The 26350-nt window shown below is 45.9% G+C and overlaps 1 protein-coding gene across 4 annotated transcripts; it reads right to left on the bottom strand.

The window, feature by feature from the left end:
* Positions 1-23516, bottom strand: LOC102066731 (hexokinase HKDC1). Of its 4 annotated transcripts, none has more exons than XM_074544442.1 (18): positions 23382-23515; positions 20154-20316; positions 15854-16002; positions 15298-15417; positions 14369-14491; positions 13668-13767; positions 12876-13059; positions 11515-11670; positions 10609-10842; positions 9011-9315; positions 8597-8745; positions 8388-8507; positions 6857-6952; positions 6673-6772; positions 4951-5134; positions 4117-4272; positions 1709-1942; positions 1-1103 (listed from the first exon to the last, which is right to left on the bottom strand). In XM_074544442.1, exons 1-18 carry the CDS (start codon positions 23442-23444, stop codon positions 959-961), a joined length of 2781 nt encoding a protein of 926 aa, XP_074400543.1. In that variant the 5' UTR covers positions 23445-23515; the 3' UTR covers positions 1-958. The 4 variants fall into 4 exon arrangements, with proteins under 4 accessions (XP_074400543.1, XP_074400544.1, XP_074400546.1 ...); XM_074544443.1 differs by having other exon boundaries at positions 14396-14491; XM_074544444.1 differs by lacking the exons at positions 1-1103; positions 1709-1942 and adding an exon at positions 3312-3396.
* Between the last annotated feature and the right edge of the window lie 2834 nt (positions 23517-26350).

The raw sequence follows: 26350 nt of genomic DNA, 5'->3' as shown, positions 1-26350 counted from the left end.
ACAACAACACAGATTTATTTACAAACAGACTACAAACAGGCAGGCAACAGAAAATGAAAACCAAGGATAAACTTCCTTTGCACAAAATGGAAACAATTCTCTCAGGAACACGCAAGAAGATAACAGAGGGAAAACAAAGAGGAGACTTTCATAAATTTAGGTGATTTTTTTTTCCCCTCTACACACTATTTGGGTGGCCTGTTTGATACCCTCTGTGTAGCCCTGACACAGACACTGCAGACTCTGTAGCTCCTTTTACCTTCTCTGATTCCTGCAGGATCCAAAGGATCAGTCACAGTCAGCATCCATGCAGCACTGGTTTAGCTTTATGGGACTCTGATGCACTGACACATTTTGGCACAAACTGATATTCTGTGGAATCACATTTTTTTACTTTACATTCATTAATTAAACATGCCTCCTGTCTTCAGGGGAGTGTTGCATTACACTTGCAACCAGTGCAGCAGCAGGGGGAGCATCACTGACCACAGACCATTCATTTATTTCACCTCCAAATTTATTGTAAAACCTGTGAAGCATTGAACAAATATTCCACTAGATGAGATGCAATATCAGAATCTCAATATTCTTCGAGCCAGAGCAAGGCAAAACTAAGCACAGAATCCTAAGAAACTGGTGATAAACTCAGCTGTGGTGCAGCAGCTTAATTAAGAAGTTGTAAAAAGACACATTTGGGTTGATTTTGTTTTGTTTTCACTCTCCCACGAGCATTGGAGATGCACAGCAGGAAGTACAGAGCTGTGCCATGCCAAGACATAATTCTAGTGAGGGGCAGAAACACCAAGTTACCAAAAATCCACAATCCTGGTTGGTCAAAACCAGCTGCTCCCCAATAAAAGCTACCAGTGCTGGTGCTGGCAAAGCTTTGTGGAACCACCACCCAGCAAACCCCTGCTGCACACGCCTGGCAGGGCTGGGGCTCCTTGGCCTCTCATTTCTACTTCTGTCCAACGTTGTGCAACCTTTTTGCAACTGCAGTAATGAGGGCAGCTCCCTTCCCACTTCCATCTTCAGAGAGCATGAAAGTCACATCACACTGAGGGGCCAGCTCCTTCACTGTTTCCTGCAGGATCCTGGAGAAACTGAAAGGGAAGGGAGAGAAGAACAGAACATTTCAGCAGCTGCTCTCTGATCTGAGATCTTTGTATTCACCTACGAGCAAGGTACCTCAGCCCTTGCTTTCTTTTGCTTTTTCTCCTATTCGTGAAAGAAACAAACTTTTGTACACAATCAGATTTTAATTTTTATTTCTCCATTTCACTTTTGTTCAGAATGATGCCACACACTGCCCACATCTTCAGAGATCCTGAAGGAGGTTCTCTCCTCCCAGCTCAAAAGCAAATGCTGTTTCTAGGCCTTGCTCACAGAATACTGCGAGCAACTCCGTAAACTCAAGACAGCTTTCCATCTAGGAGCCTCAGATATTGTAGAAATCTACCAAAACACTGGAAAATAAGTATTAGGAAAATAAGTATTTCCCAGAGAAAAGAGCCTCCCAGTGGTAACTGGAGCTGACTTTACAATATTTGATCCTCTGGCTAGGAAAGGGAAATGACAAAATGCAGTGAGATGTGTTAGATCCTTCCCCCCTCTCAGGTTTTTAATCTCTCAGCAGAAAGCTGGCACAGGTCTGTTCTCACAGTGGCAACAAGCAAACAGCAAAGGGAAGTGGCACCGAGGCACTCACTGAGGATGGAGCTTGTACAGAGTCCCGTCCACCCCAACAGTGATCTGCAGGCGCTCCACACCTCGGTTCTGCCTCCTCTTCTCCACGACAGCAGCCAGCCCTGCCCCGCAGAGCCTGGCAGCCCGGGTGGACACGGCTGCACACACCTCCTTGACGATGATGCTGTCCTCACAGGTGCTGTCCAGCCCCAGGTGCTGCAGGACGCGCCGCACCTGCAGCAGGGCCAGCCGGTCACTGCAGGGACACACGGAGCAGTGAGGGACACAGAGCATTGAGGGACACACGGAGCGGTGAGGGACACATGGAGCAGTGAGGGACACACAGGGCAGTGAGGGACATACGGAGCAGTGAGGGACACACAGGGCAGTGAGGGACACAGAGAGCAGTGAGGGACACACGGAGCAGTGAGGGACACACGGAGCAGTGAGGGACACACAGGGCAGGGAGGGACACACGGAGCAGGGAGGGACACACGGAGCAGTGAGGGACACACGGAGCAGGGAGGGACACACGCAGCAGTGAGGGACACACGCAGCAGTGAGGGACACACGCAGCAGTGAGGGACACACGCAGCAGTGAGGGACACACGCAGCAGTGAGGGACACAGAGAGCAGTGAGGGACACACAGGGCAGTGAGGGACACACGGAGCAGTGAGGGACACACGGAGCAGTGAGGGACACACGGAGCAGTGAGGGACACAGAGAGCAGTGAGGGACACACGGAGCAGTGAGGGACACACGGAGCAGTGAGGGACACAGAGAGCAGTGAGGGACACACGGAGCAGTGAGGGACACACAGGGCAGTGAGGGACACACAGGGCAGTGAGGGACACACAGGGCAGTGAGGGACACACGGAGCAGTGAGGGACACACGGAGCAGTGAGGGACACACAGGGCAGTGAGGGACACACAGGGCAGTGAGGGACACAGGGAGCAGTGAGGGACACACAGGGCAGTGAGGGACACACGGAGCAGTGAGGGACACAGAGAGCAGTGAGGGACACACGGAGCAGTGAGGGACACACGGAGCAGTGAGGGACACACAGGGCAGTGAGGGACACACAGGGCAGTGAGGGACACACAGAGCAGTGAGGGACACACGGAGCTGCACTCAGGGACAGCTCCTCACCTCACACAGCTCTGGGACAAGGAAACGGGCCCACCTCAGCTCTGACACCCTGCAGCAGGGCCAGCTGGTCACTGCAGGGACACAGAGAGCATTGAGGGACACACGGAGCAGTGAGTGACACACAGGGCAGTGAGGGACACACAGGGCAGTGAGGGACACACAGGGCAGTGAGGGACACACAGGGCAGTGAGGGACACACGGAGCGGTGAGGGACACACGGAGCGGTGAGGGACACACGGAGCGGTGAGGGACACACGGAGCGGTGAGGGACACACGGAGCGGTGAGGGACACACAGAGCGGTGAGGGACACACGGAGCAGTGAGGGACACACGGAGCAGGGAGGGACACACGGAGCAGGGAGGGACACATGCAGCAGTGAGGGACACACGCAGCAGTGAGGGACACACAGAGCGGTGAGGGACACAGAGCGGTGAGGGACACACGGAGCAGTGAGGGACACACGGAGCAGTGAGGGACAACTCCTCACCTCACACAGCTCTGGGACAAGGAAATGGGCCCACCTCGGCTCTAACACCCTGCAGCAGGGCCAGCCGGTCACTGCAGGGACACACGGAGCAGTGAGGGACACACGGAGCAGTGAGGGACACACGGAGCAGTGAGGGACACACGGAGCAGCGAGGGACAGCTCCTCACCTCACACAGCTCTGGGCCCAGGGAAACGGGCCCACCTCAGCTCTAACACCCCCCAGTTCCCTCAAGGCTGGTTTCTGTCTGAACTCAGATGGAACAGCTGCTCCTGCCATGCCCTTTGCCATGTTAGGCTGCATCTCGAACAGTAATTACCCACCTAACCCCAAAGCCATGAGGGAGCAGAGCCAGCTCAGCCACACAACTGTTACTTTCCTGAGACCCTCCTTTCAAGGCTTTCCACAGCAGAAAGAGTTTCAAATAGACCATTGTAACCATACAGATATATAGGTATGCACATACTCGTGTGTCACTGACTTCTTGCTTTCTTAAATAAGTGCTGTTTTAAGACCGACAAGAAACACTTAGCTTGACGGCTCAGGCATTCAAGATAACCCAGTTGTGTGGATAGGAAATGATAATTCATATAATTACAGCAATAATCCTGTGACTTCCCCAGTTTCTTATTTTTAACTTTTATTCTGGAGGTGCGGGATGCACAAAGAAGAAAACTGTAACTGACTTAATTGACTTTGTGAAGGAAAGGGCTCCCCACACTTGCAAAAGACTGTGTTCTAGGTGTCCCAGAAGACTTTAAGGATTTAAATCACGTAAATCTAACAACTTTACCTTTCAATCTGAGACAGGAATTTTGTTTCAAATATTCCTCTTTTCCTGAGTGATTCTGAAATGTGTCCTCTGAACAGCAGCCCTTGTTTGGTTAGGTCAATCAAAATTTCCCTTACTATTTCACCTAGGTACATTCCACTGGTCATTTTTTCATACCTGTTGGGTCAAAAGAAGAATAAAAATGTTCATTTAAAGAGATGGCTCTGTTTAGCTTGAGTAGTATGTACATACCCCATGAACTCAGAAAAAAAGCAGTTCAGCCTTGCAGAACAATAGCCATGGAACTCCATTTTTCAATCATCAAAAATCTGTTGCAGAGGCTTCAAGTGCAAACATCAACTACAATATATTTACCTGTGCCAAATGGTAACAGAAGTAGGAAAAAAACCTTTGCAATATTAAACAGAATATTGTGTTAAAGCCAGAGTCCACACTGAAGAGAAACTCCTGCCTGTCCCAGCATGCATTCACCAGAGTCACATCTAATCAATATTGTCTTTACCCAACAAGCTTCAGTTGTATTTTGCCTTTGAAAAATCACCCTAAGAGGAGGAACAACGCATGACCTAGACTTTGAAGGGAAATCTTAAAAGCTGCACTTTTGGTAATGCTTTAAGCTGAAAACAGTGCTGTGGTAACAATGTACGTCTTTGGTTTTTTCCTTTTTCCTTGGGTTTTTTTTTTATATCTAGGTTACTTACCAAGCAACAAAAGAAATGAAATATTAAAATTTCCTTTCTGATTATTCATTCATTAAGCACATTTTAAAAAGCAGACAGTGTCTCTCCAAGACTGACTCCATCAGGCTCTTGGCATTAGGACCACTACGTTTACCTCTGTTTGCCTGGGTTTAGGGAGCCTTCATCTACTTCTCTGTCATATTTTGTCCTGATGTGGTCAATGCAGCCATTGTCACCAAATGCTCCCCATTCTGTATTAATGCACATTTTTCCTTCATTCCCTTCCACTGTTTCTATGTTTTTCATGTCCTCCATGTAGCAAACATTGGTACCTGTTCCTAAAAGGAAAGAAATTACAAGATTTCAGCTGGAAAAGTGAAGCAGCACCAGAAACTTATGGAAGATGATTGCAGTGCTCATCTTAAAGTTCTCTTTGCCTCATCTCAAATTTCAAGGCCATTTTATGATTCTATGCTTAGACATATTTCTGGATCAAAACTTGGAGGAACCTATTGGGGGAATCATCTAAAAAGCCCAACAAGAATTCATTCAGATTTTTAAAAACATTTGCTTGCCCCATGGTCTGTGACCTGGTTCACAGCAACTTGTCAAAACAAGAATTCATGCTCTATCTGCTTGTGTTCTTTTACCCTGCATACACTTGTTAGGCACCACCAGAGAGATGATCAAAAATCCAACAGGTTCAGGAACTTATCTGCTGCAGATGTGGTTAAGTTTCCTGCTGAGCACCACACCAATCTGCCAAGAACCCCAAGCAACTAATATATCCATATATATACTAGTGTATCAATATATAGGCTAATATATCAATATATACGCTAGTATATCAATATACACACTAGTATATCAATATATACACTAATATATCAATATATATATATTAATATATCAATATATATACTAGTACATCAATATACACACTAGTATATCCATATACACACTAGTATATCAATATACACGCTAGTATATCAATATACACACTAGTATATCAATATATACACTAATATATCAATATATACACCAGTATATCAATATATACACTAATATATCAATATATATCCTAGTATATCAATATATACACTCGTATATCAACATATATCCTAGTATATTAATATATACACTAGTATACCAATATATATCCTAGTATATCAATATACACACTAGTATATCAATATATACACTAATATATCAATATATATCCTAGTATATCAATATATATCCTAGTATATCAATATACACACTGGTATATCAATATATACACTAGTATATCAATATATACACTAATATATCAATATATACACTAATATATCAATATATATCCTAGTATATCAATATATATCCTAGTATATCAATATACACGCTAGTATATCAATATATACACTAATATATCAATATATACACTAGTACATCAATATATACACTAATATATCAATATATATCCTAGTATATCAATATACACACTAGTATATCAATATACACACTAGTATATCAATATATACACTAATATATCAATATATACTAATATATCAATATATACACTAGTATATCAATATATACACTAGTATATCAATATATATCCTAGTATATCAATATACACACTAGTATAACAATATATACACTAATATATCAATATATACACTAGTATATCAAAATATACACTAGTATATCAATATATACACTAATATATCAATATATACTAATATATCAATATATATACTAATATATCAATATATATACTAATATATATATATTCTAATATATCAAACTCAAATAAAAGGTGCTGGTTTAGAGATGCCAAAGCCCAGCTCTACGTAGGTGCTTCCTTCTCTCAGTGGCCACTTGGCCACCACTGTACCTGCAATAAGGCCAATCTCACAGTTTGGGTCCTCATAGCCACAGGTCATCATGGTCCCCACAGTGTCATTCACCACGGCTACGATGTCCAGGTCAAACTCCTGAAACACAAGCCACAATCAGTATGGAATGCCAGAGTGAGAGTGCTTTAAATACACCAAAATGAGCAGGAAAAACCAGCTCACATTTCTTCTCCTGATGGCCTCTCTCAGCATATCAACAACATCTTCCCCCTCACAGTCTGTCGCCTTGAATCCTTTTGTCCATCCCACAAGTGTTCCCTGAAACAGAAGAGAAAGAAAGTCGTGAGTGGAGACAAAGAGCAGACTGTACATTGCAAGCATCAGCTTTTTCTTGCCTCCCACCCCAAGGCTTTTTTATTTCCCCCAAATGACATATTTCCCTGGACAGGTTACTGTGGGTGTCTGGTGCAGGCTGTGCCGTGTGTCTTTGTTACTCCACTGCTGATGGAAGTGGCTCCAAGTTTAATCACCTTTTTGTCAAGGCAAAAATTACCTTCAGTGCCTCAGTACCTTCTAAAACTCATTTGGACAATACTTTTGTTGTAAATCATCAATCACTCATCAAACATTAATTAATCTACTGTGAAATTTTGGGTTGTTTCCTGAAGGACATTTGGTATGATCCCACAACTCCAGGCAACACTAATTTGTTTCTTTTCAGACAACAACCTGGCCTGACAAAAGTTGTTTTCCAGGTTACATGAAGTAATAGCTTTGCACTTCCTAAGTGGCTCTGGACTGTCTGTCCAAAGGGGGAAAAAAAAGCCATAGAAGAAAACTGGGAGAAAAAGCTGATATTAAGAAACACCCTCAAGTTCTAGCAACAGCAGAAGACCAAACACACAGAGCAACATATCGTGGGACACAGATGTGGCTCACTCAGTTTGCCATCAATACTCTGGAATTTGCTTCCTAATCATTTGTCAAGACCAAAAGGCTAAGCTGTGGGTTTAGAAGGCACATGAATTCATGTTTCCACAAAAGGCCAAGTCCTGTTGCTGTACTCTCAACAGTGAGCTGAAAATTGAGACAGAGCAGACTAACTTCCAGCTTTAGAAGCTACTGTGAACCCCACCAGGACATTAAAACATTCAATAAAATAGCAGCCTCTCATTTCCCCAATATCTTACATATTTGACTAGAACTAAGCAGCACAACATCCCCTGCCCCTCTTGGAAATCCATAAATCTTTTCAGATAAGATAAAAGATATGATATCTGTCAAAAAGCCAACTCTTCCAAGCTGAGCAAGTAAGCTCAGGTCTGTCCACTGGCACTTAGCAGAAAGAAGCTAATGTGGTGCAGAAGTTGCACATTCAGAGCTGTGCAGCACAGGCTGGAAAACAACCTGGGACTGTAGCTGAGCAAGCACAAGGAGCCATTTGTTATCTTTTGCCATTGAGGAGTTAAGGCAGCATAAGGAGGTTCCTGGGTTGTTAAAAACATGCACTTCATTTTGCTGTCATGAGGGCTAAATCTTTATAAAACAAAAGCAAGTTCATGTCCATCACTTACCAGAGACAAAAAGTGAAAGCTCTGCCTCCCATAGGCAGGTGGATAACACGGGACGATAATTTTCTCATGAAACACAACTGATTTGCAAAGCAAAGTAATAAATTCTCCAGACCAACAAGTCAGCCTTGCCCAAAATGATGTCATTCACCAGGCAGATGCAGAGCTGCTGCAGCCCTTACCTTGTCAATGCTGGTTTGCCTGCAGGGGAAGGAGAAGGTGAAGCCCAGAGGAAGCCGAGCACCTTTAATCCCCATATAATCCAGAAAGTCTGCTATGCACTGGACAATATGGTCAAAGAGCTGGAAGGAAAGAAGAGGCATAAAAATCTCATAAGTAATCCCATATAATGGGGCTTGGCTGATTCAGTAAAACATTCATTTCAGATTACCTCTTCTCCTGTCCCTTGCATGATCTCCAAAGGAATGGCAAAGATTTTGTTGTACATTTGCACTGATCTTCTTCTCCCGCTTTTGATTTTGACCAGAAGAACCCTGAAATTTGTGCCACCAAGGTCAAGGGCAAGGAACTTTCCTTTCTCTGAAGGAAAAGAAAGGCATTTCATTTTGGTGCTTCTCCTAGCACGTTTGCCAGTCAGAACAGCATACCGATGACAGCACGCTGTTCCCTATGGCATTTATCCCATTGAGCATGGGGCTGAAGATAACAGATAACACAGCAGGAAGCACCAGTTTGACAACATCAATCCCCTGGGATGTGCCAGATTAATTAGCATACTCCTCCCCACCAAAAACAGACAGGCAGCTTTCCTGAACACCTCCAGGCACTGAGGAGCCAGCCTCACCTGTCCCATCCGGCATCCCGCACACGTACGTGGGCAGCATCTTCACCGTGGCCTGGCCTTGCGCCTCTCTCTTCAGCCCGTACTCCAGCTCAGCCCTCATGCTGTCCCTGACCTGCTGCAGGGTGCTGGGGGGCAGCAGGAAGGGGGCGAGGGCGGCGTCGAGGCGGCGGCGCTGGGCTGCCAGCCTGAGTGCCACGGCCGTGACCATGGCGGCCCCGCGGCCGCTGCCACTCCGCGACAGCACGAAGCGCACGTCACACGTGGGCACCAGCCTCCTCAGCACCTTGTGCAGCCGCTGGGCGTACCTGGCAGGGACACAGAGACCCTCCCTGAGCCTCTCACAGCCCTTTGGGGCATGGCTTACTACTGGTAGTACCAATATTGTGTATGGGATGTGCCTTGGCTTGTCTGACCTTGGTGCTGAACCAAACAGCGGCACTGCGGTGTTTTGTATCCATGATATTTTCTGGAAAATCCTTTCCTTAGGATTTTTCCTCCTGAGAATCTGAGAGGCCTCAGGAACAAAATGTAAACAATGGTTATCTGCTGCTGTGGAATGCAACAGGTACATCTGTGATTGGTCTCATGTGGTTGTTTCTAGTTAATGGCCAATGAGAGTCCAGCTGTCCAGAGTGTCTCAGTCAGCCACAAGCCTTTGTTATTCATTCTTTTTCTATTCTTAGCCAGCCTTCTGATGAAATCCTTTCTTCTATTCTTTTAGTATAGTTTTAATGTAATATATATCATAAAATAATAAATCAGCCTTTTGAAACATGGAGTCAGATCTTCGTCTCTTCCCTCATCCTCGGACCCCTGTGAACACTGTCACAGTGTTTCACCCCACAGACACTTTTGGCTGCCTGGGTGTGTGGTGTTTCACCCCACAGACACTTTGGGCTGTGGGTGTGTGGTGTTTCACCCCACAGACACTTTTGGCTGGCTGGGTGTGTGGTGTTTCACCCCACAGACACTTTGGCTATCTGTATATGTGGTGTTTCACCCCACAGACACTTTGGGCTGGCTGGGTGCTGCAGCTGGGCCCGTGGGGACAAGGCCAGGCCTGCAGGAACTCTGGTGGTGCTGGGATGGAGCCTCCTCCCTTATGAGGTTGGAAGAGACCTTAAAGATCATGGAGTCCAACCCAGGCCAAACACCTCAACAAAACCATGGCACTGAGTGCCACATCCAGGCTGTTTTTAAACACACCCAGGGATGGTGACTCCACCTCCCCAGGCAGACCATTCCAGAACTTTATCACTCTTTTCCTAATATCCAACCTATATTTCCCTTGGTGCAGCTTGAGGCTGTGTGCTCTGGTTCAGTCAGTGCTGCCTGAGAAAGAGCCCAGCCCCACCTGAGCACAGGCACCTTTCAGGGAGCTGTAGAGAGTGATAAGGTCACCCCTGAGTCTCCTTTTCTCCAGAAAAGCTCCAACTCCACTCCAAATTCTAAAGCTCCTGGGACAGCTTTGCAATACCAAAGCAAGCCACTTAGCCCTCACCCCAAAGGGGAAGCAAAACCAGCAGTTCTCTGAAAAGCCACACACACGTGTGCAGATGGAGGCTCTTAGCCATTATCAAATCCTCTTTGCTGCTCACCTGGGGTGTGTTTTGTAGAGCCCCCCATCAATGCCAACGGTGGTTCTCATCCTCAGCAGCTTTTTGTTGTCCCTGAGGCGAGTGAGGATGGCGGCCAGCGCGGCAGCGCACAGGTTGGCCGAGCGGAAGGAGACGATGGTGCAGACGTGCTGCACAGCAACGCAGTCCTCCTCTGAGGGAAACAGCTTCAGCTCTGTGAGGATCTCTCTTGTGTTGCTCAGGCCTTCCTTGTACCTGCCCCCAAAACAAGAGAATTCATCACCAAATGCAAAAACTCACAAATCAATACCTTGGCTCAAAGAGAAATGTGAGGAGAACATGACACAACCTATCAGACAGCATCATAATTGGTTCCCATAAACCAGTAATGTGCCTCCCACAGCATTCCCAGAAGTACCCAGGAGAGAGAGTTCAATGCTGAACTTCTGGGGTTCAGCATTTGGTGACACCAATTAGCTGGTCAAGAAGAGAACAGGATAAACCAAAGAAAATAATTCCTGGAGTGACAGTGAGGACCATCAGAATCCCAGTTTTCCATGCAGTCATCCATCAGCTGATTTATAATCTGTACTGCATCTCCACAGCCCCAGGATTCCCACATCAGAGAGGCTGAAAGCTGCAGCTGTTGTTCCACACACTCAGGTCTCCAGAGAGGTTGTTAGAACAACCTGCATCTGGGAGGTTTACCAGCACACTTGCTACTGTGGTACTTTGCTAAAACTCTCTTACACCAATTCCCACCTACAGAAATGCCAACTTTAGTCCTAGGCAAAAGCAAAATCAAGCTGAACAGTTCAGGATTGTTCCCAGCACTCACAGATTTTAGCTACACTTTCATTATCACTGCTGTGCCAGTGAAAGACTAACTTTGTGAGTGGCTACTAAGAGTGTATTACAAGTTCTTACTTTTCCATTGCAGACACGTGTTTCATTTCAATCTTGCCCTTAGTAAGCAGAGCAGCTGACACTTTCCCATTGAAGAGCAGACCTTCCTTGGTCATTTTAAGGAGAATGAGTCTCACAAGTTCCCCCAAATACAGGCTGCTGATCATCTTCTCAAACCTGGAATGGAGCACAGGAAGGATTCAGGAGGTGTTCACCAGATCTTTTCCTCCACAGCATCAAAGCAGAGCAACCACCTGGATTCAACACCCCATGGGCAGCTGCAGCAGCAATCCCTTGGCTGCTATATTGGAATTTACCAATATTGTGTACAGGACAATGTTGAGCTTCTCTGGGCCTTGGTGCTGAACCAAATAGTGGCAACTATGGTGTTTCACCCCACAGACACTTTTGGCTGGCTGGGTGTGTGGTGTTTCACCCCACAGACACTTTTGGCATGGTGGATGTGTGTTGTTTCACCCCACAGACACTTTTGGCTGTGCAATGTGTGGTGTTTCACCCCACAGACACTTTTGGCTGTGGGTGTGTGGTGTTTCACCCCACAGACGCTTTGGGCTAGCTGGGCGTGTGGTGTTTCACCCCACAGACACTTTTGGCTGTGGGTGTGTGGTGTTTCACCCCACAGACACTTTGGGCTGTGGGTGTGTGGTGTTTCACCCCACAGACGCTTTGGGCTGGCTGAATGCTGCAGCTGGGCCCGTGCAGACAATTTCAGGCCTGCAGGAACTCTGGTGGTGCTGGGATGGAGCCTCCTCCCTTCAGAGGATCCACTCCTCAGGTTTCCCTCTGTGGAGAAGCTTTGAGGGGATGGTGAAGGAAAGGAGTCGGTTCTGATGGAGGGTTTGGATCCAGAGCTTTATTCTGGCCCACAGGCCTCTGAATGCAGCAACTCCTCCAACAGAACTCCCTGAGCCCGTGGTTGCTGCTCCTTTAACCCCGGGAAGAGGGGCAGGGAAGGGGCAGGGAGCCACCAAGCAGGGACAGGAGGGGAGGGACAAAGGACACCTGGAGGGCCCAATGTCCCTCAAGGGGTAGAGGGTATCCTTTGGATCTGCCAATCACTTGATGCCCTTCTGGAATGCCAGGACTGACAGACAGTGCTGGGAGGGGAAAGGAGAGGTGACAGACACACCTGGCAGGGAATTATCAGCAGAGGGACCTGAGGTTCTGAGGTAAACCCTGAAATCACACCACAACAGCCTGCAGCAGGGAGCTGTGAAAGGCACTCACCCTCTCCAGCAGGGAAAGATCTGGATTACACAGAACCAGCACCACGTCATCTCAGGTACTGTTAACACAATTCCTGTTCCAATGGGGCAAACACTGGAAAAGCACTCTGGGAGCTCAGACAGGGAGTCACTCACAGTTGTTTTCCAGGGTTGAGAGATCCCAGATCCAGCTCCCGATCGAACTCTGTGCGGAGATCATCCAAAGCCCCATCGTCCCCAAAGGCCCCCCACTCTGTGTTGATGCACATCCTGCCCTCGTCCCCCTCCACCAGGCTGATGTGCCTCATCTCCTCCATGTAGCAGGCATTGGTGCCAGTCCCTGTGGGCATTGGACAAACCACTATTTGTTCCGTGTGTGATTTCTGTTTGGGAATAAGTCAGTATATTGTCCTTGGAAGAAAACACAAACACATAACCCTGTGGCACAGGATGCTCATACAGGCCACCTGCACCCGTGAAATCATCATTTCACAGGGAATGAAAAAATATGAAATTATTCTAAGGTTTGACTTGTTTAAAAACATCTTTTTCTCTTTCAAATGTACTTCTGTGTGCCTAATAAAAGGCATCATAGTGCATGAAATGGAGAAACTGTGGAAAGCATAGCTGGTACTAACTACCAGACGTGAGGGGAATTCAGCTTTCTCTGGACAGACACAGTAATTTTCTATACAGTCAGCAGAAAAGTTTAGTATGCTGGTCACAACTGAGCCCAGACAAAATGGGGACTGTGGTATTTGATGGCAATGTGATCAGCATAAAAACAGCTGCTTTACAGAAGGCAGCCAGGCTGGAAAATCCAACCATTGTTTTTTCCATTTTCTTTCTGCTGTTTCCTCTATTGTGAAACTCCCTCCTACTTCAGATTTGTAGTAATTCAACAAATGAGAGGGGAAAAAACCCTTCATGGTGAACAGAAAAAATTACCAATTATGAGTCCAACTTCACAGCGCGGGTCATCATATCCACAAGTCATCATGGTTCCCACCGTGTCATTGACCAGGGCCAAAACATCAACATCTATGTCCTAAGAGCAGAAAGATGGGTGATTAACAGGGAGAAAAGCTCAGAAATCCTCCTCTGTGATAAAGCACCAGCATGCAGACATATTCCCTGGGTGGACTTTGAAGGCCTCATTCAGGAAAACTCCTTGGTTGGAAGACATTGTTTCCTTTTACAACACTCTTCCCACAGCCCTGTGATGGTACAAATGTCTCTGAATTCTCAAGTGTTTCGCCAGCCTCTTTGCTTGAAGGATTTGTTTTTCCCCAATCCCACCTCATTTGCCCAAAAAGTGACACATCATTGGTGTGAGTGTTGTGATACTGTGCTGTGTGAAAGGACAACACCCTCTAGCCCCTGAGCAGAGCCCACCAGGTGGGACAGAAACACACAGAAATGCAGCTACAACATGCAGCAACACCACACTCAAGCAGAAAGCCCTTCCCTTGAGGCTGTGCAGTTTCCTCTTTGCTACTAAGTCATCAAGATATGGAAAGATGCTTTGTATTTCTTGGCTGGTGTTATCAATAACATCAAACATAAAAAGCAAAGCTTTCCAAAATACTAAAATATGGTGTTATCCAAAGCTAGTTGAAGGGCAGATTTAATAATTTCTTACTGCTGACCTTAAAAATTGCCATCAATGGACTTGCCTGGTGCTTCTGGAGGGCCCTGTGCAGGGAGCTGACCACGTCTGTGCCCTGCACTCCTCGGACCCTGAAGTGCTTGGTCCACTCAAGGAGAACCCCCTGAAAAGAAACAGGGCAGTGACCCAAAAGCACACAAACATAGCACGCAAACCACAAAGCCAGCCAAGACTGAAGTGTGTGGAGAAGTCCATTATTAAAACTCAGCCAAAATGAGTCAGAGGAGAACATCTCACCTTGGGGTGCCTGTCAGTACCAACCTGTAAGTCACATCTTTACCTTGGGGTGCCTGTCAGTACCAACACAGCCAAAAAGGTACAGTCATAAAGTCCCTATTCTGTGAATGTGTCTCCCTGTGCTTCATTTAAAGCACATGTGGCTTTTCTATGCTGATCACAGCCTAATGGCATTAAGCAAAAAGCGTTTGCAGGACTGGAGCCCAAAGCTCAGACCCCTAGAAATAAGAGAGGCTACAATGAGAGAACACAAAATAATTTTTGTTTCCCTAAGAAGTATTTCAAGCAGCTCAGCTACAGGTATTTCCTATTAAGAATCAACTGTAAATAATAAAAAAAAAAAACTAGGAGTGATTAAAAAAATAAAAATGTGTGACAGAAGTGCACATCTCTTTCTAACAGTTAATACAGGGGCACATGGTTCCTGTGGAATTGGGTACTGACTGAGCAATAGGGTAGCTTTAGCTTAAAGATGCTGCTGCCTTGAGATGAGAAATGAATCACTGAAGGATAGTCAGGTCTAGTTAAACACTAAAAGTCATCCCTGCCTTCTTCAGAGAGCCATTTAAACATGACCCCAGGTAAAAGCCACAGGGCAGCACCTGCACTCAGCAGCTGCTCCAGACTCTGCAAGGAGCTCAGCTTGACAAGAGCATTTCTTATGCACCTTACCTCATCCAGCTTGGTCTGTTTGCATGGAAAAGAAAATGTAAATCCAAGAGGCAACTTCTTCTGCTTCAGGTTTCTGGTGTCCATGAAGTCTGACAGACAGTCAGCAATGTAATCAAAGAGCTGCAGGAAGAGAGGACAGTTGGGCAGTGTCCCACAGGCAGGTGCAGCAGCAGCACAGTGTGGTGTTTGTGAGGGTTTCTAGGATGAGCTGAAAGATGAGAATCTGACTCTATGTTCTCAGAAGGCTGATATTATATTGTATTGTATTATAATGCTATACTAAAACTATCCTAAAGAAAAAGAAAGGATCTATCAGAAGGTTTAACGAGAATGATAATGAAAGCTCGTGACTGACTCCTCAGAGTCCAACACAGCTGATGGTGGTTGGTCATTAATTAAAAACAATTCACATGTTTGGACAAACAATCTCCAGACCACATTCCAGAGCAGCAAAACATGGAGAAGCTGAGGCTCCTCATCTTCCCGGGAGAAGAAATCCTGGTGAAGAGGATTTTTCAGAAAATATAACAGAAACAGCACAGCAGCAGTGTCCCACCTCAGCTCCGTTGCCCTGGGTGACCTCCTTGGGTGTGGGGTAGAACTTGCTCTCCAGCTGGCTGCTCTGCTTGCCATCATCAGACACCCTCACCTGGTGGGCACGGAGCTGGGAGCCCCCCAGGTCCACAGCAAGGAACTCCCCCTTCTCTGCAACACAGGGGACAACAGCATCACTGGGATGGCCACAGAGATGGCTGCTGGAATTCCCTGGAAACTGGGAATCTGAGACTTTGTGTGCTGGCAGGCACTGCCCCCCAAAAGAACACTACAATTAACCTAAGGCTGTAGAGAAGACTTCCAAAATTAAATCGTATAACTGAAATCATTGGTGTGTAGTTTGAATAGAAGGGTGTAATATCACATAGTAGAAAACTTAGTGTTTAAAGTCTTAGAATATAGTAAGATATACGAAACAAGATAGAATATACATAAAACAAGATAGAATATACATAAAGCAAGATAGAGTATACATAAAACAAGATAGAAGTTTTAAAACAGAATCTAGTCCTTCTTCTCCACAAGTTTAAGCAGTATTTTATAATTAGAAAAAAAAGTCCCCATTGCGGGCTACAGATAGTTATTAAGTTAAAATAATTGAAGTGTCATTTCTTAATTAGACAGCTAATCCTTAAAAAAACTTGTAAAGAAAGAGATAGGTCTCCATTTTTGAATAGAAGTGTGTAATATCACATAGTCGAAAACAGTTTGGCATTTCAGAATATGGTAAGATATATAAAACAAGATAGAATATGTATAAAACAATATAGACAGAATATACTTAAAACAAGATGGAACATACATAAAACAAGACAGAATATACATAAAACAAAATAGAATATCCATAAAACAAGATAAAAGTTTAAAAACGGAAGCCAGTCCTTCTTCTTCATAAGTTTAAGCAGTATTATGTAATTAGGAAAAAAAGTCCACGTTGCATGCCACAGATAGTTATTAAGTCAAAAGTAAAAATAATTGAAGTGTCATTTCTTAATTAGACAGCTTATCCTTAAAAAGCCTCGTAAAGAGAGAGACAGGTCTCCATTTTTGAATAGAAGTGTGTAATATCACATAGTAGAAAATTTAGTGTTTAAAGTTTTAGAATATAGTAAGATATTTAAAATAAGATAGAATACACATAAAACAAGATAGGAGTTTTAAAACAGAAGCTAGTCCTTCTTCTTCACAAGTTTAAGCAGTATTATGTAATTAGATTAAAGAGTCCACATTGTGGGCCACAGATAGTTAGTTATTAAGTTAAAAGTAAAAATAATTTAAGTGTCATTTTTTATTTTTTAAGGGTAAACTGTCTAATTTTAAATTAGACAGTTTATCCCTGAAAAGCCTTGTAAAGAGAGAGGTCTCCATTTTTTAGTTTATTAGAGTGAAGTGCTGTAGAACGCACAGTTTATAAAACTGCAACATAAATAAGAACTAACAAACATCTGAATCTGAACAAGAAATACCATCTCCCACATTTAATCCTGACCCTAACAAAAAAAGCCCCATTTGGTTTCACAGGCTTGCTCAGACACACACATCTCCAGCAGCAAACCTCAGATTTGAGGAAGGACAGCTTGGCCTTGCTGCTACAATAAAATTTGTTTATCCCACACACAGGAAAATGCCCTTCCCAAAAGGAAAACACAGTGGGGTATGTGCCTAGCCTTGCATGATCTTTGTTCCACAGTCCAAACAGGATGAAATCTGGTCCTGAAAGGGAAGGAAGCAGGAAATTCTACCTGTAATACCATGGTCTGCTATCAAAGGTGAGGAGGCAGACTGGGTTACTCAGTAAACTGTGACATTAGTCAGACTGTTAATCCCTAAACTATGAAAGATGCTCTAAATGAGTCATTTCGGGCAGTAACATTGAGGGCACCAAAAAAATCTCTAAGATTATTATAATAATAGTAATAAAAGAAGGAGAAGAAGGAGGAGAAGGAGGAGACAATAATAATAATAATAATAATAATAATAATAATAATAATAATAATAATAATAATGGGGGAATAACCATCCAAGTTTGAACGGTTTAAACCTGCTGGAATTTCTAACCAGTCTGGCAGCAAAATAACCAACAAGGATTTTTCTAGAGGGCAAAAATAGAAAAATCAGTGTGCTACTTGGAGTGGGCAGTGTGTCAATAGGATATAGCCCAGCTTGATGCTGCAGCATGTCCTTGGCACACAGGAAAGGCCACACAGACCATCCAGCCTTGGCCTTGGGGGACATCAGCTCTTGCTGATGACCCTACATGCAATTTTCCAGGTTCAGAACAGCATCAGAGACCTGTGAGACCTCAGGAGCAGTGACTGACACTGATATTGCAAGGGTTAAAAAAGCACTTGTTTCTCTTTGGCAAAGCCAGCAGCAAAGGAAGAGTGCCCCCTTCCATCAGTTTGTGTATAGTTTCTCTCAGACATGCCTCATTTCAAGGCACTTCCTTCAAATGACTTTTTTATGCCATGAAAGCTGTTATTCCTTATTTAATTGCAGGGAAATTGCCATCAGAGGGAACAGTCATGTGGAAAGGTACAAAGCTAACATTCCAGTTTTCTGCACAGCTGGTTTACACCGAGTTCTGATCTTGGTGAGACACAGGATCCTGCACAAATTAACTTGGTTAAACCTGGGGAAAATGCCATTTTCTGTCAGCCTGCACTGCCAGGAGCCAGCTGAGGAGTTTATTTTGGGTGTGCATGCTTCTCCAAACAAGATGAGCTTTAGTTCCTATCTCATGTCACATCCTCCCAGGGGACACCACTGCACTTTCTCTGTTCAAGTCTCAGCTGAAGAAGCAGAGCAGTTCCTGGCAGACCCCATTGAGGAGCAGTTTATCCCAATGGGGAGGGCAAGGAGGGAAGGGCAGAAGGGATCACTTTTTGGGGAATTAGCAGAAGCAGTGCAGAATTTGTGGGTCCCAGCTCTGAGGATGCCCTGCTGCTGTCCCTTGGCAGTTTGGGGGGTTTCACTGCAGCATCCTGCCCTCCCTGCAGCCCCAAGGCCAGGACACACATCCCAGAGCCCCAGCAGAGTGCACTGCAGGCTCTGGGCTGTAGAGGCTGCCCTTGCTATGTCCACCACAGCTCCCACAGCAAGGCCTGCACTAGGACAGACGGGAGAAGCTGCTCCTGAGCACTTCCCAGCTCCTTTCCTCAAACAAGCAGCTCCAGGCCAAAATCCACCTGGTGCAGGGGAAAAACCACTCTGCCAGTGTAGGAGTGATGGGGGTAGGACGGACAGGATGGATGGAGAGCAGAGATCTCTGCAGCCAGGTCAGGAACTTGGGGTTTATTGCAGAGGGCCTGGGGGCAGGGCCCTGCTGGGATTTGGGGTTTATTGCAGAGGGCCTGGGTGCAGGGCCCCGCTGGGATTTGGGGTTTATTGCAGAGGGCCTGGGTGCAGGGCCCCGCTGGGATTTGGGGTTTATTGCAGAGGGCCTGGGTGCAGGGCCCTGCTGGGATTTGGGGTTTATTGCACAGGGCCTGGGTGCAGGGCCCTGCTGGGAGCTGCCAGACACAGCCCAGAGCAGGCCCCAGAGAGAGAAAGAGGGGTAAAGAGAGTGGGAAAGAGGATGAGAGAGCGAGGTTCCCATTACAATACAATAAATCTTCTTCTGGTTATGGAACTTGGGGTTTATTGCAGAGGGCCTGGGTGCAGGGCCCTGCTGGGAGCTGCCACAGTCCAGAGCAGGCCTGAGAGGAGAGAGGGGCAGAGAGGAAGAGAGGGTAAGAGAGTAAAATGGTAAGAGAGTAAAAGGGGTAAGAGAGTGAGGTTGCCATTACAATACCATAAATCTTCTTCTGTGTTGAATATTCTGATTCTCACTAACCAATCTAGTACAATACACAAATCCTACAGCATTTCCATACAGCCTATAAGAATCATTACATTACTATACTGTGCTACATTTTAAACCCTAAAAACTCCTCTTTGGGCCCTTCTGCCAAGCTGTAGGGTCTGCTCTGACCCTTGGGCCTGTCTGCAGGCAGAGGGTGTTGTTCCATCAGAAGGGGATTACTTGCAGGCAGCCACACCATTGTTTTCCAGTTGTTCAGTAACTGAGGGATTTCAAAGCTTGCTTTCATTTCAATCTCACTTACAGTTTCCATATTCTCAAAATCTTTTGCCAGGCAATCATATTTATAAGGCTTCCCTGTTCCATCTTCCCCACCATGCCAGCCCTCCCCAGGCTCAGTATCAGCACACACACGTTCTCAGTGAGTGACCTGGCTGCCCTGTGTGTGTGTGTGTGTGTGTGTGTGTGCTGCTGGCAGCAGGGCTGAGCAGGGACTCACCTGAGCCATCGGGCAGTGAGCGCACGAACGAGGGCAGCATCTTCACTGCTGCCGTGGGGTTGGTGTCCCTGGCCAGCCCCTTCAGCATCTCAGCCTGGAAACGAGCTGCCACATCCTGCAGGACATCATCAGAGAGGCGCAGCTGGTGCAGGAACCTGTCCACCTGCAGGGAGGGAAGGTGGCACTCAGCCATGCAGGACCTTGCGCTGCTTGTTCGCTTCATTTTCTGTCACTGACAGATTTTATGAAAATCCTTTTCCCAGGAGTTTTCTCCTGAGAAGCCTCAGAAAAGAAATGTAAACAATAATTATCTGCTTGCTTGGAATGTGGTTTGGAGGTTGCTTGCCAAGAGGTGCAGCTTTGATTGGTTCCATGTGAATTGTTTTTACTTAATGACCAATCCCAGTCCAGCTGTGTCAAACTCTGAGGAGTCAGTCATGAGCTTTCATTATCATTCTTTGCTAGCCTTCTGATGTCTCCTTTCTCTCTCTTTAGTATACAATTTTCTTTTAATATAATATCATAAAATAATAAATCAGGCTTATGAGAACTTGGACTCAAGGTTCTCATCTCTTCCCTCGTCCTGGGGACCCTCAGACACCACCACACATTTTCGACCTCAGCGCTGAAGTTCTCATGATTGTCATTGTAAGCAAGCTCCAGGTCATCATCAGGACATTCACTCTTCTAAAGAAACTTTGGTTTGGAAATGTTTAGTGCAGCCTTGGTGAATCACTGCCCAAAAGCTGGCCATCTCTTCTGATGGTTCAGTAACTTGACAATCTATGTAAGCCATGAGATTTGCTTGGTACCCTGACAAGCTGTTTCCACACCATCCTCTCCTGCTAGAGATGTAATGAGCTAGAACTGCAAAGTGTGTCAATCTGGTGAGAATTTGACCTCTCCAGAAAATGCCATCAGCACCCAAGCATGTCAGCCACAACCCAAAAATGTCTATTCAGCTACTGCTTCACTCCACAGACAATTAACTTTGTTGGCATGCCAGGCTGGAACTCAAAGCTTTTTCCCACTCCAGCTCTGCTCTCCATTCTCTTGTGATTCTAGGATTACATCTAAAACACATTTTTTTTGGGTGCAATCAATACCCTTTGTTAAAGGTCTGCAACTCACAGAATACATCAAAACAGAAGGCAGTTGAATGGAAAAGAATTCCAAATATCTATGAAGCAGCTCAGATCAACTGGCAGAGAAGTTAATCAGTGTTTGTGAACAGCTTCATCAGGGCAAAGTGAAAAGCTTTTTCCTTAAGGAGCACACACTGCTGGCACTGACACATACATACAAAGTCCCACCATGGTTGGATTTAAAAGGCTGCATTGTTTAAACAGAGGGCAATGCAGGTTGTAGATAAGTTGGTCTCTGCTGCAGTTTGGACTATTTTACTACCTATTTTAATGAGGTACAAACTAATCACCTATTCACAGTGCCATTTTAAACTGATGGTCAGCAATGACCCACCAGAAAGAGCCAGGATCCTGAAAGTCCCTCCAGCACTCAACACACACACAGAGGAGAAAATGTTAAACTACAAGATTCAATTGTCCCAGAGCAGCAGCTGCCTTTGGATACAGCTGTGCCTTGAAAAGGCCATTATTAGATTTGTCTTTGTAGCCCTTGTTTGTGCAAGTACTTGGTTTCCTCCAATGGTTTTTTGAAGCTCCCCCACTGTGTAGATCCATCATCTTAGCTTATGCACCTGTACAGAGCAGGCAGGCTCTTGGTTTTGCCACCACAGAGTAAATAAGCCTGGAGAGGGAGAGGTGGGAAGAAATTTCTTTCTAATAAGCGAGGAATCAGCTCTGTTCTGTAAATCCTACCCTAGGCTGCCTGTAAGAGAAGTCTGAGGAGCATGTGGTTTCTTGCCTTCAGGAAGGGCTAGTCTGAACCTTACAGAAAGACTTTTTGATTTTTTTTTTAATGCAGCCTTGAAATTTTTTGCCAGAATTCCTCTGCTCTGTTTGCCAGAGCAGCAAAATTCTGTTTGCCAGAATTCCTCTGCTCCCTCGTCTCCACTGTCCTCACTCACTGCAAGCTGGATGTTTCCCTACAAAGCCCACTCCATCCAAGCACTGCTCCACAAGGTCTTTCTCTTCCTTAATAAAAAGAATGAAGAAATAGTTCTGTCTAGATAAGAGATAGCTCCTCACAGAGGGGAGGGGCAGCCAGGCCTGTTTCTGATCACATTAAATCCCAGGGATAAAAGGGCTATGACTGGGTCAGGGACATCTGATTGTTGAGATATCAGAACCTGTCTCAGAATGCCTCTCTCCAAAACAGAATTAATGGAAGAAGTCCTCCTTGGAACAGGCCACTCCATGTTTTGGGCACAGACAGGAGAAGCTGGAGTTGCTCCCTTTGCTGATGAGCTCAGTGATGGAAGCAGATCCAAGCACCAGGACCTTGGATCTGCCACCACACCCACAGCCAGCCCCAGCTCCCACCTTTCCAGAAACCAGAGGATGGAGCCTGGCAGCAATGGCACCTGCCAGCACTCAGTGAAAACCCCAGGAAGACAGAGGGGACATGTCCACAAAGCAGAGGACCTCTGAGCCATGAAGCTTACAGGTCTCACATGGTCTCATGATGGACACAAGCCCAAAAACCCATTTCAGCATGGCATGAAAGTAGATTAGGGAAGAGCAACCATTAGGCAGCTCACTGCCAGTACTGATAGCTCCAGATCTGAGCCATCTCAAGCTTTTCCAATTGTAAACATCAGAGTGATTAGCCAGTTTTGGATAAGCAGAGAGGAGGCACAGGAACCCCAACACCAGCTGGAAATCTCTCCTGAATCTCAGCAGACCCAAAGACCACAGGGGTTTTCCCTGTCCCTGCTACATGACTGACTTATTACTGACATGAGAAATCCCATCATTCATGATACATTGCAAGGGGACTCTGCCAGAGTGATCCTTTCTGTCCTCTGGGCTCTTCCACACCATGCCAGATAAAGCCTAAGCACTTTCCCTTAGTGCAGAAAATTTGCTCCATTACTGGGAGAGCACTTACAACTGTGCAGGGAAAACCACTAACCAGACCTATTTTCACACTCACCAGGTGGGTTAAGGTCTAAACACCTCCTACCCCATTTGGCTGAATGGTTTTAGTGGATAATGCCATTATATGGTCTGCATTACTCACTGCAGACCCCTCTGTATCTGGGTAACACAGCTCCTAAAATAGCAACCAGCTAATGCTGCAACTTACCTTTGTTATTTGATCCTCTTTTAGCTTTGTGAAATGGAAAGCTAGCAAGTGGACAGCAAACATTTTCCTGAAGCAGATGGATGAGTCAGTAGTGACAGAGCTGCCGTGAGGAACTCCAAAGCGACAGATCTTTATTCACCAAGCTGGAGCTAGAGAAACTTCAGCAGAGGCATTTTCCCCCGTGTGCAATAGCAGAGTTCCTGGGAAATTGAGTCCAGAAATAAATCCATGCAGTGTGATGGGTCAGTGATTAAACTTGTGCCTCTTTGTATCACACCCCCACACATCACCCCAAAGTCCCTCCCTCCCTCCCCAGCCACACACTTCATTGTGCCACAGCAGGCACCTGGAGAGCTGCCAAGCTGAAGGGGAGAAAAATCGATTTTGTTACTGCCCCACTTGGGAATTGTTACCACTTCTCCAAGCAGTTGCTACGCAGCCTGCCCCGCTCCGCGCTCCGTTCCAGGGGCTGACGGGCTCCCACCACGGCCAGGGCTGCCGGGAATCTGGGCAGCTGAACGGATTCAGGAGACTTCTTCCCTCTGCTCAGCTCTTCTGCATGAACTACCTTCGCTCCAGCCCTGCACAGTGCACCCTTATCGGCAGCTTTGTACCAATTAAGCTTCAGCTGTGTAAAGAGCAGAGCCACACAGACCCCTGCCCCCAGCTGGAATGCTTCTTGTGCAATTCCCAGCAGGGAGGTTTGGGCTGATTCTTCTCCCTTCTCCCAGAGCTCCAGAGCAGTGAAGATCCTCAGTGCTGCAAAACCTGGGGAGAGGAGAGATTTAGCTGGCAGAAAGCAGTGTGGGGATCACACTGCCCCACTAAAGGATGCAAGAGCAGCTTCCTTACACCATCAGAGTCTGACACAGCCTTTAACCATCACTCAAATCCATCCTGAATACACCAGTGTTTCCAGGATTTTGTCACTGCATCAAGTGATATGGACCATGGAAACGTCATCCCAAGGAAACTCGGTGAAATGCTGACACAAAGGAGAGGAAGAAAATAAAAGGCATTCTCATGGGGTAATGAGAGGCTCACCCTCAAACTACACCTACACAGAATGTGTTTCCCCCCAGTTGCTGTTCAGCTGAACTGAGCAGTTACTGCAGACAATTGTCACCCTGATTTTGCAGAACAAGGTAACAATTAAAAATTATTTCGATAGATTAGAAAAACAGCAGGGGGAGAAGAGGAAAGGGGGAGGGGGGTGCCAAGTAATGTGAGGAAACACAAAGAACTAGTGAGTGGTGGGAATTGTCTAGAGATCCAGAGAAGGGCAGAGGCAGCCAGTCAGTACAAAGGATGTCTGGCCACATCAGTTCACAGCTTAGAGTGGACCCAAGCATCTCATGCTATTGTAAAAAGAATAAAAATGCAGCTGATCATGGTGGGCTGCATCTACAGGAGGATAGTCCAGAGGCACACACACCAACACAGCTCCAAACTCAGCAGCAGCCCTGCAAAGAGGACTCTGCCCAGTCCTGTCAGCTGTGGCAGGGATCAGGAGCAGTTTGCTCTGCTGAACATCAGGAGCACTCACAGGTCACATTTTTGCAGCTGCTGATCACGAGGAAAGACTGAAAGAGCTGAGGGAGGGGAACTCCCTCTGCACAGACAAATCACACAGAACCTCTGCTAGGAAAGGTCTTTTTCTTTTTTTTTCTCCTCCTGCCTTGCATCAGGGATGAGCTCTGGACACTGGGAGATCCTGCCAGCTCTATTTATTTTCCATTATTCTAGAACAAGAGTAAAGCAGACAGAGTGGCTGAGCAGTCCATAAATAGGGCTTGTTCTAAAATTAGGCCTTTGATCTTTGAGAGAGAGAGAGAAAAGAAAGAAGAAAATGAGCCACACTAGCAGCCAGAAAGCACGGTTCACTTCTCCTCTATTCATCTCTCAATAACTGCTGGCTCGTTAAGTCAGACACTGACTCCCAAAGGGACTGTCTCTCTCCTCATTGTTTACCCATGCCACTAAGGCACAACCCCTCTGGCCAGCAAAACTGAAAACATCACCTTTCAAGCTCCATCCCCCTTTGATCCGGAGCTCATTGTGTCTGTAATACAGCAGATTTATTTTTCATTCTCTCTTTTCTTTCTTTCTCTGGCGGACACGACTGGAAAAGGGTCTCAGAGATCTCAGTGTTCCTGAGCTGGCAGCAGGCTCTGTGAAATACCTGACCTGTCACAATCACTGTGTAAGCTGCTCGCTCACCCTCGGTGCATCCCAGCTTCCAGCAGGCTGCTGTGCAAGAGAACACAAGACATGATCTCATTTCCACCCAGACAGCACCCAACACCCAAAAGTGTCACAGCCACTTTGTACCCATCCTGGCCAGCACAGGGGAACCAGCCCAGATCAGCTCCAACCTCACGCAGCTTGGAAGCTTGAGGGGAGGTTGTTTTTCCCTTTTGTTAGACCTGCACCAATAAAAATCATTCACAAACCTTCCCTCCCTGCTTTGCAAGGGCCAACAACAGTTTAAAATTTTAATGCCTCACTCTGTACTTTCTTCTCCTGCAGCTGTGCCTCCAAACCCCATGGAGAATCCTGAAGAGTCTGGTGCTCATCTGCCTCCCACAGCCTTGCAGTCAAAGGCCTGCAGAGAAAAGGAGCTCATAGCTAAAATGGGGAAACTCACAAAAAAGTCTTGAGTACATCAGCTAAACGTGCCCTTGTTACCCCCAGAAAGAGGTACCACATCAATAAGCATTTTATTGTGAGATAAACTCACCTATCTTTGGTGAGGTATCAAAGGCAGTAGCAATGCTGGCTGCTAAATTTGGTGTCCAGGTTAACAAAGAGACAGTGGACAAGGCTCCTAGTGAGTCATCAGGGGAAATCCTTCTTTGTTACAGTTTGTGATGATGCCTCAGGTTTTAGCTTTTATATTTTTCACATTCTGTGCTGCTTTGATGTAGTTCTGAGCCTCACATTAGGGGATGGTGAGCTCTGTGCACAGA

Source organism: Zonotrichia albicollis, chromosome 7 (assembly GCF_047830755.1).
Source record: "Zonotrichia albicollis isolate bZonAlb1 chromosome 7, bZonAlb1.hap1, whole genome shotgun sequence".
In the NCBI taxonomy this organism is placed as follows: domain Eukaryota; kingdom Metazoa; phylum Chordata; class Aves; order Passeriformes; family Passerellidae; genus Zonotrichia; species Zonotrichia albicollis.
Note: the sequence above shows the minus strand (reverse complement) of the source record. Positions and strands in the feature narration are given on the sequence as shown.